General features: G+C 40.1%; 2 protein-coding genes across 2 annotated transcripts in view; one reads left to right on the forward strand and one right to left on the reverse strand.

Moving 5' to 3' along the window:
- Positions 1-371: 371 nt before the first annotated feature.
- Positions 372-1,299, forward strand: sst1.1 (somatostatin 1, tandem duplicate 1). The gene is made up of 2 exons (XM_060888278.1): positions 372-631; positions 913-1,299. Exons 1-2 carry the CDS (start codon positions 494-496, stop codon positions 1,117-1,119), a joined length of 345 nt encoding a protein of 114 aa, XP_060744261.1. The 5' UTR covers positions 372-493; the 3' UTR covers positions 1,120-1,299.
- A 4,436-nt stretch (positions 1,300-5,735) lies between these two features.
- The window catches only part of ilkap (integrin-linked kinase-associated serine/threonine phosphatase), a 131,052-nt gene continuing 123,042 nt past the window's right edge, over positions 5,736-13,745 (reverse strand). The window contains exon 11 of the mRNA XM_060888274.1: positions 5,736-5,751. The gene's annotated coding sequence lies outside the window, so the exon portion shown is untranslated. The remainder of the gene's footprint in view (positions 5,752-13,745) is intronic.

Below are 13,745 nucleotides of genomic sequence, written 5' to 3' on the forward strand. Positions count from 1 at the left end.
GGTCATGCAGTAAAAAATGTAACCTACGATTAACTCACAATTTAAATCTACATGTATTCATCCATGCAAGCACTAATAAGCTGGTGCGTTTTGCACACGCGCTGCGCGTAAATCCTCTTATTGTCGTCTTAGTGGCGTTTTAAATACGTCAATTATTTTCAGCATAGTCTCTCTCTCTCACACACACACACACACACACGTACATATATATATATTTATATAATATATATTTATATAATATATATGCAAGTGCAGGTAAGCGATCATTTGTCCATGTCATTTCCCACGCGCGCAAAGGAAACCCCCCCTCTCCTTTGACGTCAGACTGAGAGTTTAAAAAGGTGGGTTTCAGGGGTGGGGGGAAGACCTGCGGCAACTGACAGAAGCAGTAACCCCAGAACCCCAGAAACCACAGCAGTACGAACTGACGCGTCTCTTTGTTTTTTTTCCTCATCCCAACTATTTTGCACCAAAGCCAGACTTTTTTTTGAAGATGCCGTCCACGCGGATCCAATGCGCTCTGGCTCTCCTGGCCGTCGCGCTCGCCGTCTGCAGCGTCTCAGCCGCGCCGTCTGATGCCAAACTGCGCCAGTTCCTTCAGAGGGCGATTCTTGCACCGTCCGGAAAACAGGTAAGAGTGCAAGAGAGAGAGAGAGAGAGAGAGAGAGAGAGAGAGAGAGAGAGAGAGAGAGAGAGAGAGAGAGAGAGAGAGTTCAATAATATATTTCTATTTAAAAAAAAATAGAGATATTTCGGCTTACGTTAGAAAGAATGAGTTATAGAGCTGTCCAAGGTGCTGAAATCTGAGGCGCTCAGACTACATCCTTTCTTTTAGCATTACATTTTTACAATCGCAATTAAAATAAAATAACAATGCTTTTTGTTTGTTTTTTTGCATGTTTTCCTCCACAGGAGATCACCAGGTACACACTCGCAGAGCTGCTCGCAGAACTCGCGCAAGCCGAAAACGACGTTCTGGATTCGGACGACGTGTCTCGCGGCACCGATAGCGAGGGCGCGCGCATGGAGATGGAGCGCGCTGCCGGTCCCATGCTGGCTCCCCGCGAGCGCAAAGCAGGCTGCAAGAATTTCTTCTGGAAAACTTTCACATCGTGTTAATCGTTTTGTCGAGATATTATCTTCAAGGTCTATACAAATATATATCTATTTTTCTCTTCCCCGTATATATTTTTTGTTGTTGTTTTTTCCCCCCGTTGGTTTTCAGGCTCAATCCATCATGTCTACATAACGTGTAAATAGGAAGGAAATGAAAAAGTAAAATAAAATCTGTTCCATTTATCGCGTGTTTATCAATTTAAGGTTTTTGTTTTTTCTGAAGCAACGTTTTATGGATGTCTGGACATTCTATTAGAGATCTGTGCTTAAGACGGCAGAAAATATTTTGAAGTGTTGAATAAAATCTATGTTTCACAGCCAATGAATAAGGCGGATTTTTAACTATTAAATGTGTTTTCAATCCATATAGAAAAACAAAAAAAATGGAGGTTTAGTCTTGGTGTAAAAGTGTCTAGAGAACTACGCAGCAATGTAATGATGAGAATTAAATTCTTAAAAAAGTAAAAGAGAGAAGAGTTTAGAGAGAAACTAACAACCTAACCTATTGGATTAAGTTAAATTAAACTGGTTGTGGGTTTTCTTTACATAAGTCAACTTTATCTCAGTGCTGTAATCATTAACCACTTACCAAATTTCACACATGCACCTGGAGAAGACACAGATATTGTCTGATGATGATTATTATGATGATGATCATGATGATGATGCAAAGCTTGTACAAAGAACTTAATTAGTATATGAGAAAAAGTCAGAGTGTGTTTGCAAACAAGATCATGTCTTTGGGTCCAGAGAATTTGTAAAAAAAAAAAAAAAAAAAAGAACTTGGAAAAACACAGTAATATTCTGGAATAATCAGCTTTTGAATAAAACTGAACAAAATTTTGCTATCTATTTTTACACAGTAGATATTAGAATAGTAGAATACTTTTTTTTATCAAACTGATGAGGTAATGTTTATTAAAACAGAGTATATATACAATCTCACTAGTCAGATTTGCTTAGCTCATGATTTGATCAAGTTTTGGATGATTTTGATACCAGCGGACAAAATATCCACCTTCCACATCGATACGTCTGTAAAATTTTAAACACAAACCTCGTCATCGTCTCTTCACTCGACCGATCGCACCTTACACCACATTCAGTGAAAAAATAATCAAAGTGAGGATTGTACAATATTTCAAAATATTGTATATTGTATAATGAGTTATGCTGTTATTCATTAATTATATCAGGTTCTAGGTGATGTCTAGAACGAGAACTTAAACATGTGGGACGGCTCAAAATGGTAGATGCACCGTTGAGCCTTACTTGATGCTCAGAGGTTGGTGCAACATGCAATGTAAAATAATACACGATACAGTTTTAAATGTGGCAGATCATAAGGTGCTGGTGCCAGTCCTGAGATCGCAGTCAGTATGTGGAGGTCAGCTGAAAGGTCAACGACAAGCTGTTTTGTAGAGAACCATAAACGAGCTGGAGACTATTTAGACCAGTGGGGAAAGGAAGTGATTGACAAGTGTACTTGGTATTGTGACCCATGTTGTAAGGCAGGGACATGGATCTGATTAACTGCCATGAGCAGATTTTATGGAAATAATTGTTGCTTCATAGAAGATTATGTGCTCTTTGCTGGGTCTCAGCCTCAAAGTCCAAAATGGATCTCTGATGAGAACAAAAATTGAACTCTTTAACTCTTGACCTTGGAATTAAAGTGAAGCATGATGGTGGTAGCACCATGTCAATGGGTGAAGCCAAATACATGGCGATCATAAAAGGCCTCGGACTGATTGAAGATTTTGTGGCCAGACTTTAGCATTGCTGACATATGAGATGTGCTATTTTTGAAATAATTAGAAATAGTTTAAATGGAATGTATAAATATTACAATTCATTGTAAATGTCTTATATTTACTTATTATACCTTTTACTTATATTTTTTGTAATGTTTTGTTTCTCAATATGAGTTATTTCTGTTTGCCGTCAGATAAAATGAAGGAATCACAAATATGATGAAGTCATGAAATAAAATATTCCAGAGGAAAACCTCACGTGTGCTTTTAATAAAGGGTAAATAATACGTGAAAGCAAACAGATTTGTTTATTAGTGTGTTTGTTGTACACTATCGCTTGAAACTAATTTGTCTGTTTCTTTCGCCGTGTCATTTTATTTAGACAGAGATGTCACGAGATCAAACCCACATGAAATCCGTCATTATTTCTGACATTTTCCTAAAATGGTTTGAAAAGTGCAAAAGGGAAACAGGTCATTGTATGTTTTCTCTTTCTGTTTCAACTCACATACTTTATTTATCTCTTTCTCTCCCACACATACGGGAAACGTTTTGTTCTTTGTCTTTTAACTATACTTTTCTTTCTACAGCTGTTCCCTCTGTAGTTGATTTCCAGCATCAGTCAAGCAGAGAGTGAACGTTTGCGACTCTGCACCTGTGTCTCGACACTTCTTCCTTTAATTGATTAGATATCTCGCTGTAAATGTCTGCTTCTAAGAGCTTTTCTAATGGGGAGTCATTTTGAAGGAATTTTTTACAACCGCTAGTCCAGTTAATCCAGATTCCAAACGCAGCCAGAAGACGGACAGACGTACGGCGCAGAGCCGCCGATCGACCCGAGTGTGTTCAGCTCTGCTCTTTGTCAAGAAATTACAACAAATATACAGTATTTAATAAAAATGAGAATTTTGTCCCAGGCTCATTCCTTAGAGAACACCATCCCCCATAGTGAAGCATGGTGGTGGGAGCATCATGTAGTGAGGATGATGTTCAATGGTGCCAAATACACAGAAATCTAAAAAGAAGAACAAACATGGTCAGAATGTATCTAACAAAATAAATACAGTCATCACAGATAAAGGAAAACGTTGACCTGATTTACCTGCAGGAGTCCTGTTTAAATGGTGTTTGTGGTAGTTTAATGTTTAGGGTGTTAGTTTACTGAGCAAAAGGTTGCAAGTTCAAATCCCACATCCACCAATCTGTCACCTCTGTCCTCTTGAGCAAGGCTCTTATACCTCACATAAGTGTGTGTGTGTGGGTGTGTGTGTGTATCTGTGTTTGTGTGTGTGTGTGTGTGTGTGTGCATCTGTGTGTGTGTATTTGTGTGTGTGTATCTGTGTGTGTCTGTGTGTGTATCTGTGTATCTGTGTGTGTGTGTGTATCTGTGTGTGTATCTGTGTATCTGTGTATGTGTGTCTGTGTGTGCGTGTGTGTGTGTGTCTGTGTGTGTGTATCTGTGTGTGTGTCTGTGTGTGTGTATCTGTGTGTATCTGTGTATCTGTGTGTGTGTGTGTGTGTCTGTGCGTGTGTGTAAATGCAAATTTTAAATTTAAATAACAGGCAGCTTTTATAACCACACCAATGTGTCATGGTTATGCCAAAATCAGCACTGACTACCCATTAGACCCAGGATGTCACATGACCATGTCCAGCCTGCTGCCCATTAGCTTCCCAAGGTCAGTTCTGGTTTCTGTGAGTTTCTTTCTTTCTTTCTTTCTTTCTTTCTTTCTTTCTTTCTTTCTTTCTTTCTTTCTTTCTTGTTTTTGTGTATGTTTTGTATTGTTAGTGTCTTCTGTTCAACTTCTGTCTGCACTTTATTTAACTAAAAAGATCTGCACTTATAACCTCCTCTACAGTCGCTGACACAAAGCAGTCTGTTTCTTTTTTTTTGAACCTTTCCCTGAAGATTATGAGCGTTCAGTTTGTGCTTCTTAACGCTTAATTACAGCAAGAGAAGAAATGTGACCATTCATCCTCTTAAATTTCTAAATGATGTAATCTATAATCTAGAGCTATTGTTAGTGAATGTTATTCCGTGCAGGGATTTTAATTGCCTCATGAATCTGTTGATTGACAGGTCCCCAAGGCGGACATTTAACCTCTCAACGCATGCTACACAGATGATTGCTATTTCTGAAGAACTATGTGGTTGTATCATTGTGTTGTGTGTCCTTGTGTTGTGTTGTGTGTTCTTCATGTGCAGACTGCTCACATTTATGAGACATGAATAAAGCCATTAAAGCATGAGAATTAAAACGAGTCACATGATATGAAATATCAGGGCAACAACTGGAGCACTTTCTTATGTTTTTCATATATTAATCAGGGATGCGCAAGTATTGGCACCCCTAAAAAAACTCCGGTAATTTGTCTGTTCCTGTGTAAATGATGTTTAGATTGTTAATGATCATGCTGAGTCTAGGGAGTTTAATGAAATACACGTGGGACACGTTGCTAAAAACAGAATGTTGACGTATTAATATTTCTAGAAAACTCCGCAGTAAGTGCGCTGTATGAGTATCTGAATTTAATTCAGTTTAGAAAATACATATCTGAAAATCAAACACTATGCTTATGGGTGTTTAGTCTTCAAGGATTTGTTTGCTAATTTAAATTACTTCAAGATGGATGTACAGGTGTGCCTATTAAAGTGCCCATAAATGTGCAAATATCTAAAAAAAAAACTGATTTACCATCACTGCCACTGATGCAGGCAATACAGGTGTGTGTGTGTGTTTGTGTGTGTATCTGTGTGTGTGTGTATCTGTGTGTGTGCATCAGTGTGTGTGTATCTGTGTGTGTGTATCTGTGTGTGTGTGTCTGTGTATGTGTGTGTATCTGTGTGTGTGTGTATCTGTGTGTGGGGGTGTGTGTGTGTGTGTGTGTGTGTGTGTGTGTGTGTATCTGTGTGTGTGTGTGTATCTGTGTGTGTGCATCAGTGTGTGTGTATCTGTGTGTGTGTATCTGTGTGTGTATCTGTGTATGTGTGTGTATCTGTGTGTGTGTGTGTATCTGTGTGTGGGGGTGTATCTGTGTGTGTGTGTGTGTGTGTGTGTGTGTGTGTCTGTGTGTATCTGTGTGTGTGTATCTGTGTGTATCTGTGTGTATCTGTGTGTGTGTATCTGTGTGTATGTGTGCGTGTGTGTGTATATCTGTGTATGTGTATCTGTGTGTGTATGTGTGTATCTGTGTGTGTATCTGTGTGTGTGTATCTGTGTGTGTGTATCTGTGTGTGTGTATCTGTGTATGTGTGTGTGTATCTGTGTGTGTGTGTGTATCTGTATGTGGGGGTGTATCTGTGTGTGTGTGTGTGTGTGTGTGTGTCTGTGTGTATCTGTGTGTGTGTATCTGTGTGTATCTGTGTGTGTATCTGTGTGTATGTGTGCGTGTGTGTGTATATCTGTGTATGTGTATCTGTGTGTGTCTGTGTGTATCTGTGTGTGTGTGTGTGTATGTGTGTGTGTGTGTGTATCTGTGTGTATCTGTGTGTGTGTGTCTGTGTGTGTGTGTATCTGTGTGTGTGTATCTGTGTGTGTGTGTATCTGTGTGTGTGTGTGTGTGTGTATCTGTGTGTGTATCTGTGTGTGTGTATCTGTGTGTATCTGTGTGTGTGTGTCTGTGTGTGTGTGTATCTGTGTGTGTGTATCTGTGTGTGTGTGTATCTGTGTGTGTGTGTGTATCTGTGTGTATCTCTGTGTGTGTGTGTGTGTGTATCTGTGTGTGTATCTGTGTGTGTGTATATGTGTGTGTATCTGTGTGTGTGTGTGTGTATGTATCTGTGTGTGTGTGTGTGTGTGTGTATCTGTGTGTGTATCTGTGTGTGTGTATCTGTGTGTGTGTATCTGTGTGTGTATCTGTGTGTGTGTGTGTGTGTATCTGTGTGTGTGTGTGTATCTGTGTGTGTGTGTGTGTGTATCTGTGTGTGTGTGTGTGTGTGTGTGTGTGTGTATCTGTGTGTGTGTATCTGTGTGTGTGTGTATCTGTGTGTGTGTGTGTGTGTATCTGTGTGTATCTGTGTGTGTGTGTGTGTGTGTGTGTGTGTATCTGTGTGTGTGTGTGTGTGTGTGTGTGTGTGTGTGTGTGTATCTGTGCACAAGTTCCTCCTGTTCTTTACTGGTATTTATTCATACTTAATGTCTTCAATTGACTATTTTCTTTCGAACACTTTAACTCTAGTCTCGCGGTGACGTGACTACATTCACTTCAATAGCTACTCAGAACACACACAGGCACAGACACACACAGAGCCTTTTATTTTTTAGACTTCACACGTCATGGCACTAACATCCGCCGCCAAGCTTTTAAGTGTAATTAGCAAGGCTTCAGCAGATTAAAATAGGAAGCACACGTCTTCTATTAAATGCCTCGAAAGGAAGCCGTAAGAACTCTGCGGCTTTAATCTCAATCTTTAATTCACACAAATTGGGTGATATTGTGCTCAACGCCGACTCTTTTCTTCAGCATGAAAAGGTGGTTACGTCTCGGAGCCGTTCGCTTTCCTGCCTTAACACGATTATTTCCTGCACCACCGGCAATAGCAGAGTTACATCATTCTTTTTCACTCTCCACCCAAAGCCCAGTGACATGGCATTTACATTCTGAGACCCACATTGTACCTATTACTCTATTACCCTATAAATAAGTCCATAATGATGGTATGAAGGTTCTAGATAAAGCTGTCTCTTGGTGTAGAACATCTCAGTTCAGTGTAACATGATGGTGGTACCATCCTTTTTCAGAGATCCCCTTGGACTCTTGGTTCTAATTCCCTCCTAAACTAGTTATTAATCTTTTATTGGACTTGATGTAGAATCACTGATGTGTTCTGGTATTTGTAAAGAACTATAATCTATTTTGAATCTAATTTAATTCTAATATGGAGAAAAGGTGGATGTTACCTTTAAACATTTGTTGTCAGATTCTCACAATACAGTGTACTGGTCATAGATGAAGGTTCTTTAGAGATCTGATGCTTCCAGAGCATTATTATGGGAGAAAGGTAGATGTTTTCTATGAGATCTGGTAATCAATTCTCCCAGTGTACAGTACTGTAGTTTGCAGCAAAAGGTGGTAGTCAAACCAAGATCTGTTGCTAGGTTCCACAGAGATCTGATTAAAGATGCTTCCAGATGCTTCCAGGAGGTTGGTGGACATGTAAATGCTGATGGTAGATTCTTACACTGTAATGGCAGGACTAAGATGGAAGTCTTTCCTGAGATCTGATGCTAAATTCTGTGAGATCGCTGTAACTTCCCATCAGATATAGTGGTAGATTTTCCCAGTACCAAGCCAGAACAAGGTAGAACTTTACCCAGAGATCTGTTAGTAGATCCTACTAGGTCCTTCACAATCTTTTTATGCTCATGACCACACTTTGAGGTTTCACTGACCAGATAATAATAAAATGAGGTCCAGACAGTTACTCTTTAAACCAACATGATGGGGTAAGAGCAAGACTTGGTCACCAGTTACCCCTAGTGAGATATATGTATGTATATCTTGCTGTTGGACCAAGCTTGTGTAGAACTTCACTCTGTAGCTGGTAAGACAACACACACAAAAGGCATAAAACATTTAGAATCTAAGACACTACAGTATGTCAGACGTGTGTGTGTGTGTGTGTGTGTGTGTGTGTGTGAAACATCAACACGGTTAAGACTCAGTACAGGCTCAAGAACAGGAACAAATTATTCCTTTATGATTAAAGCAGCAGATATTAGGTACAAATCTGCAGCTGAGATGATCCACTAAAGCAAAGTGAGTCCTGGGTTTTTGGGATTCTGTAATTGTGGAAGCAGGAGAAAATTCAGGAAGTTCTGGAGATTGAGAGGAGCAACAGCAGTAGATAAGGATCAGGAATTTAGGAGAAATCAGGGTTTCTGCTCTAATCTGACTTTGTTGAGATTCTCTCTATTTTGCGTTCTACTCAAAAGTATAAACCCCATGGAAGGAGCCACATCTATTATCTGTGTTCATGTACAATTCACATATTTCTCTGTCATAGTAGATCAGCGAGGGATTTGCGTGTAAGGAGACGAGGCAGGAGGCGAGGCGGCTATTACTGAGAGCCTCGTTTCTGTTCAGAGTTTGTGATTAATTCTGACTTTCTGTGTGTTTAACTGATAGAGATGAAGATTGAGAAGTAATGGAGTTCAGATTTGTCCTGATATCATATCTCAAAAAATTATTATTATAGCGCACACACACACACACACACACACAGATACAGATACGCACACACACACATACTGTACACACACAGATACACACACACACACACACACACACACAGATACAGATACGCACACACACACATACTGTACACACACAGATACACACACACGCAGAGATACAGATACACACACACATACACACCACACACACACACAGATACAGATACACACACACACACACACATACACACAGATACAGATACGCACACACACACACACAGATACAGATACACACACACAGAGATACAGATACACACACACAGAGATACAAATACACACACATACACACACCACACACACAGATACAGATACACACACACACAGATACAGATACACACACACAGAGATACAGATACACACACCACACACACAGATACAGATACACAAACACACACAAACACACACACACAAACACACACACACACAAACACACACACGCAAACCCACACACAAACACACTCACACATACAAATGACTAATCTCACTATAAGGACACAAACACACAAACTCCCAGAGAAGCAGTTAAAATGGGATGGACGTGTCCTTTAATTAAAAATATACCTAATACTGAATCCTAACATGAACTAGAAGCCAGTAAAAATTATATTAACAATAAAAATGAAGATAATATTCGTCATGTTCTTTGCACACAAAGAAGCTGTTTAGCAGAATTTTAAACTTAAAAACAGACTTAATCCCATTAAAGTGTTTTTTTTTTTAGGTGATATGAAGAAAGAAATGGTTTACTGTAATGTTGGTGATTAACTCGAGCTGCAAGACGTACGTTAGAACTATTCCACTGATTTACTTTTCATTTTGTAATATTAGTTAAAAATGTAGGTTATTGTTCCATAAGTCTTATTATTATTCTGCAAAGATTTTCTCTATGTTATAACAAAAAAAAAAACAGTAGCCCTTCCCAGTCAGACAAGACAGCATGAGCAATTTTATTCGTCTCCTTAAAATCCGTTCATCTGAAAAATGACTGAAGGACAGAGGGAGAGAGAGTGAGAGTGGAGGAAAGGATGGATGATGGAGGAGGAGGGAAGTTTGGGAGGGAGGGAGGGAGGGATGGAGGGATGGATCTGCATTGTTGAGCTGTCTATGTGAAGGAGGCTGTTATCCTTACAAAAGGAGGTTATTCCCAGGACAATAAGACAGACCGCTGCACGGACAGAGCAGATAGCAGAGCCTTTTTAACCTCTTCACTGTGTGTGTGTGTGTGTGTGTGTGTGTGTGTTTGGAATCACTCACCCTACAGTAATGTGGACTAAGCATATGTTGCCTTTCTGTGGTGTTAAAGCCGTTATCAGCAGCCGTTGTTTGCACACTAGCAAAGCAATTATTAGACAAATGAAGGCCGGTTAGTGAGAGTATGTAGATGTATTTGCTTCTCAGAGAAGTATTGACTCGCAGGAAGTTGCTGGATTACTGCACTGATAGAGATGGACAGCGTGGAATATGTGATTTATTCTACTCAATTTGCTCATTAGTCACAATTAGAGGAGTAAAATTATAATGGATTTTTGTTATCTGTGTGTGTGTGTGTGTGTGTGTGTGTCTGTGTGTGTAAGTGTGTGTGTAAGTGTGTGCGGTGTGTGTGTGTGTGTGGTGTGTGTGTGTGTAAGTGTGTGTCGTGTGTGTCTTGTGTGTGTGTAAGTGTGTGTGTGTGTGTGTCATGTGTGTCGTGTGTGTGTGTAAGTCTGTGTGTGTCTGTGTGTGTCGTGTGTGTGTGTGTAAGTGTGTGTGTGTGTGTGTGTCTGTGTGTGTGGTGTGGTGTGTGTGTGTGTGTATGTGTGTGTGTGTAAGAGTGTGTGTGTGTGTGTCTGTGTGTGTGTGTGTGGTGTGTGTGTAAGTGTGTGTGTCTGTGTGTGTGTGTAAGTGTGTGTGTGTCTGTGTGTGTCGTGTGTGTGTGTGTAAGTGTGTGTGTGTGTGTCTGTGTGTGTGGTGTGTTGTGTGTGTGTGTGTGTGTGTATGTGTGTGTGTGTGTGTGTGTGTGTAAGAGTGTGTGTGTGTGTGTATGTGTGTGTGGTGTGTGTGTAAGTGTGTGTGTCTGTGTGTGTGTGTGGTGTGTGTGTAAGTGTGTGTGTGTCTGTGTGTGTATGTGTGTGTGGTGTGTGTGTAATTATTAAAAGAATGATGTCACTATTAATAACGACACACAATGTCTTGCATAACAATTCACTCCTCTTGAACTTTTCCAAATGAACATGGATGTGTGTAAAACTGGATTTAACAGGGATTATATGTCATGAATCTACACCACATGGCCCTGAAATCTAAGCAAAAAACATTTACAAACAAACAAACAACCAAAAAGAGAAAAGTTTTGTTTAGTGGAATCCCTTCACCCTGAGAACACCATCGCCACGGTGACGCACGGTGGTGGTAGCATCATGTTGTAAAGAATGTTTTTAATCAACAGAGACACAGAAACTAAATGATCAGGACTGACAAAAAGATGGAGGGAAACAAATATTTGTGCTCAAGATCCAGATGTGCAAAGCTGCTAGAGATACCAGATGTTGCCCAGGGAAGGAACAAGGTACTAATACTTCAGTAAGGTGGGATTTTAGTCTTTGCTAATTAAGGACTGAAAAGTGTTAAGAAGTGTTTAATCATTGAATCGTATTCTAAGGTCAAGCCCAATTAATCTGCTCTCCTGCACACCACTGAGCATGAATTCACAGTCTAACCTCCTGTATCTACAGTGAGGATTAATTGGATTAACTGCAGGTACAAATCTATTCTTTGTCATGTTGCAAAACAGTGTATTTCCATTAAGGTCAATGTTTTAGACTCGGTTGGGTTTAGATTAGTACACACTCGGGCAGAAATGTGTTAGAAGATGACACAAGCCTCATCCTCTTATTGTTCATGTTCATCTTTATTTAGGTGACGTATAATTTATATGTAAAGTCTGAGCACTTCCTGTTTGATAGAACCTTAGCTTTTAAACAGAACATAACTTCAGGCTCATTACTGTATTAAAACACAACATTTACTGTGTCTTATCACTAATACGGCACTTATTCGTCTCATTCATTCATTCATTCATTCATCTTCTACCGCTTATCCGAACTATCTCAGGCATCATCGGGCATCAAGGCAGGATACACCCTGGACGGAGTGCCAACCCATCGCAGGGCACACATACATACACACTCTCATTCACTCACACACTCTCATTCGCTCACGCAATCACACACTAGGTGACATTTTTCCAGAGATGCCAATCAACCTACCATGCATGTCTTTGGACCGGGGGAGGAAACCGGAGTACCCGGAGGAGACCCCCGAGGCACGGGAAGAACATGCAAACTCCACACACACAAGGTGGAGGCGGGAATCGAACCCCCAACCCTGGAGGTGTGAGGCGAACATGCTAACCACTAAGACACTGTGCCCCCCCTCTTTTTATATAACAGATTAAAAACTAATGCATTTTGAATAAATCTTAATTGTGTTCCTTAAAATGAAGGGCGTATTAATTATAACTGATACTACGGTAAGAAATGTTTGATGGGAGGAGCAACAGAACAAACGGAATGGATTATAAATTAGTAGACGAGCTTTAACCCTACAACCTGCTGTTTTACCTTGAATCAACCAGGTGAGGCTTTAGATATCAACATACTGTAGATATAACTACGAGAGACCTCATGTCATGTTCTCATGTCTGTCTCTATTGAGCTTTTTCCCGGAGGATCCGAACCAGAACCCTGTGGCATGGAGGAATTCACATCCTCTATACGTCCGTGTCTACAGCACCACCATGTCAAACTGTTTACATGCTGTTTTTACACACTGTTTCTGATCTTTACACATTCCGTCTTTCACGTTTCAGTCGATTTCTGTTTTGCACGATACATTACAATATCTCATGTAACTGCTGCTATAATACTAATGTGTTCATTCCAGTATCTCTGCACATGTACTAGAGAACATACAGTATGTACAGTACGCTGTATCTGTGCTGCTTTTGTGCGTTGTCTTTTGTCCTGCACCATCTTCTTGTCTTGTGTCTCACACTGTGTACACCAGGTCACGCAGATGCACTTTATGTATCTAGGACTAACTTACTAAGTCCTTAGCTCTGTCCTTGTTTTATGTAGCATCCTAGTCCTGGAGAAACGTTGTCTTATAAAGACAATAAAAAGCTTCTTGACTTGACTTGACTTGACTGAATTTAGTGCTAACAGGCCAACATCTCCCTCTAGTGGATAACAAACTGGTAGATGCTAATACCTGAGGTTGGTTTTTCACCTTTGTTTTACTAAAACTACATATCAACCATAAAGGATCTAGCAGTCCTCATACAACGAGAACCTCATATATATATATATATACATGAACCTCAGTCCTTTATGTTCTTAATGACAGGAGAAAGACTTGAGACCTTGAGAAATCACACCACATACACCACAAACCACCTACGGCCTACAGAACCGTTCTGCTGATAAGTCCATTAATATTTCGTCTCGTTTTCGTCATCTTGTCCCGCAGAAGGAGGCCGGCCCAAGCTGTGATGGAGGACCAAAATGAAAGGGCTTTTGAAGGTCTAAACTGCTCCTCGTTAGCTGTCAGGCATTAATCTTTACCTATGGGGTATTCTGTAAAAAAAAAAAAGCACCACTCC

This window comes from Tachysurus vachellii, chromosome 15, assembly GCF_030014155.1.
Source record: "Tachysurus vachellii isolate PV-2020 chromosome 15, HZAU_Pvac_v1, whole genome shotgun sequence".
Taxonomy (NCBI): domain Eukaryota; kingdom Metazoa; phylum Chordata; class Actinopteri; order Siluriformes; family Bagridae; genus Tachysurus; species Tachysurus vachellii.

Excerpts from the sequence above, each read along its gene's own strand:
- sst1.1 (XM_060888278.1), top strand. The coding sequence starts at position 494 with ATGCCGTCCACGCGGATCCAATGCGCTCTGGCTCTCCTGGCCGTCGCG. Across the intron at positions 632-912 it reads TTGCACCGTCCGGAAAACAG|GAGATCACCAGGTACACACT; the intron begins GTAAGAGTGCAA and ends TTTCCTCCACAG.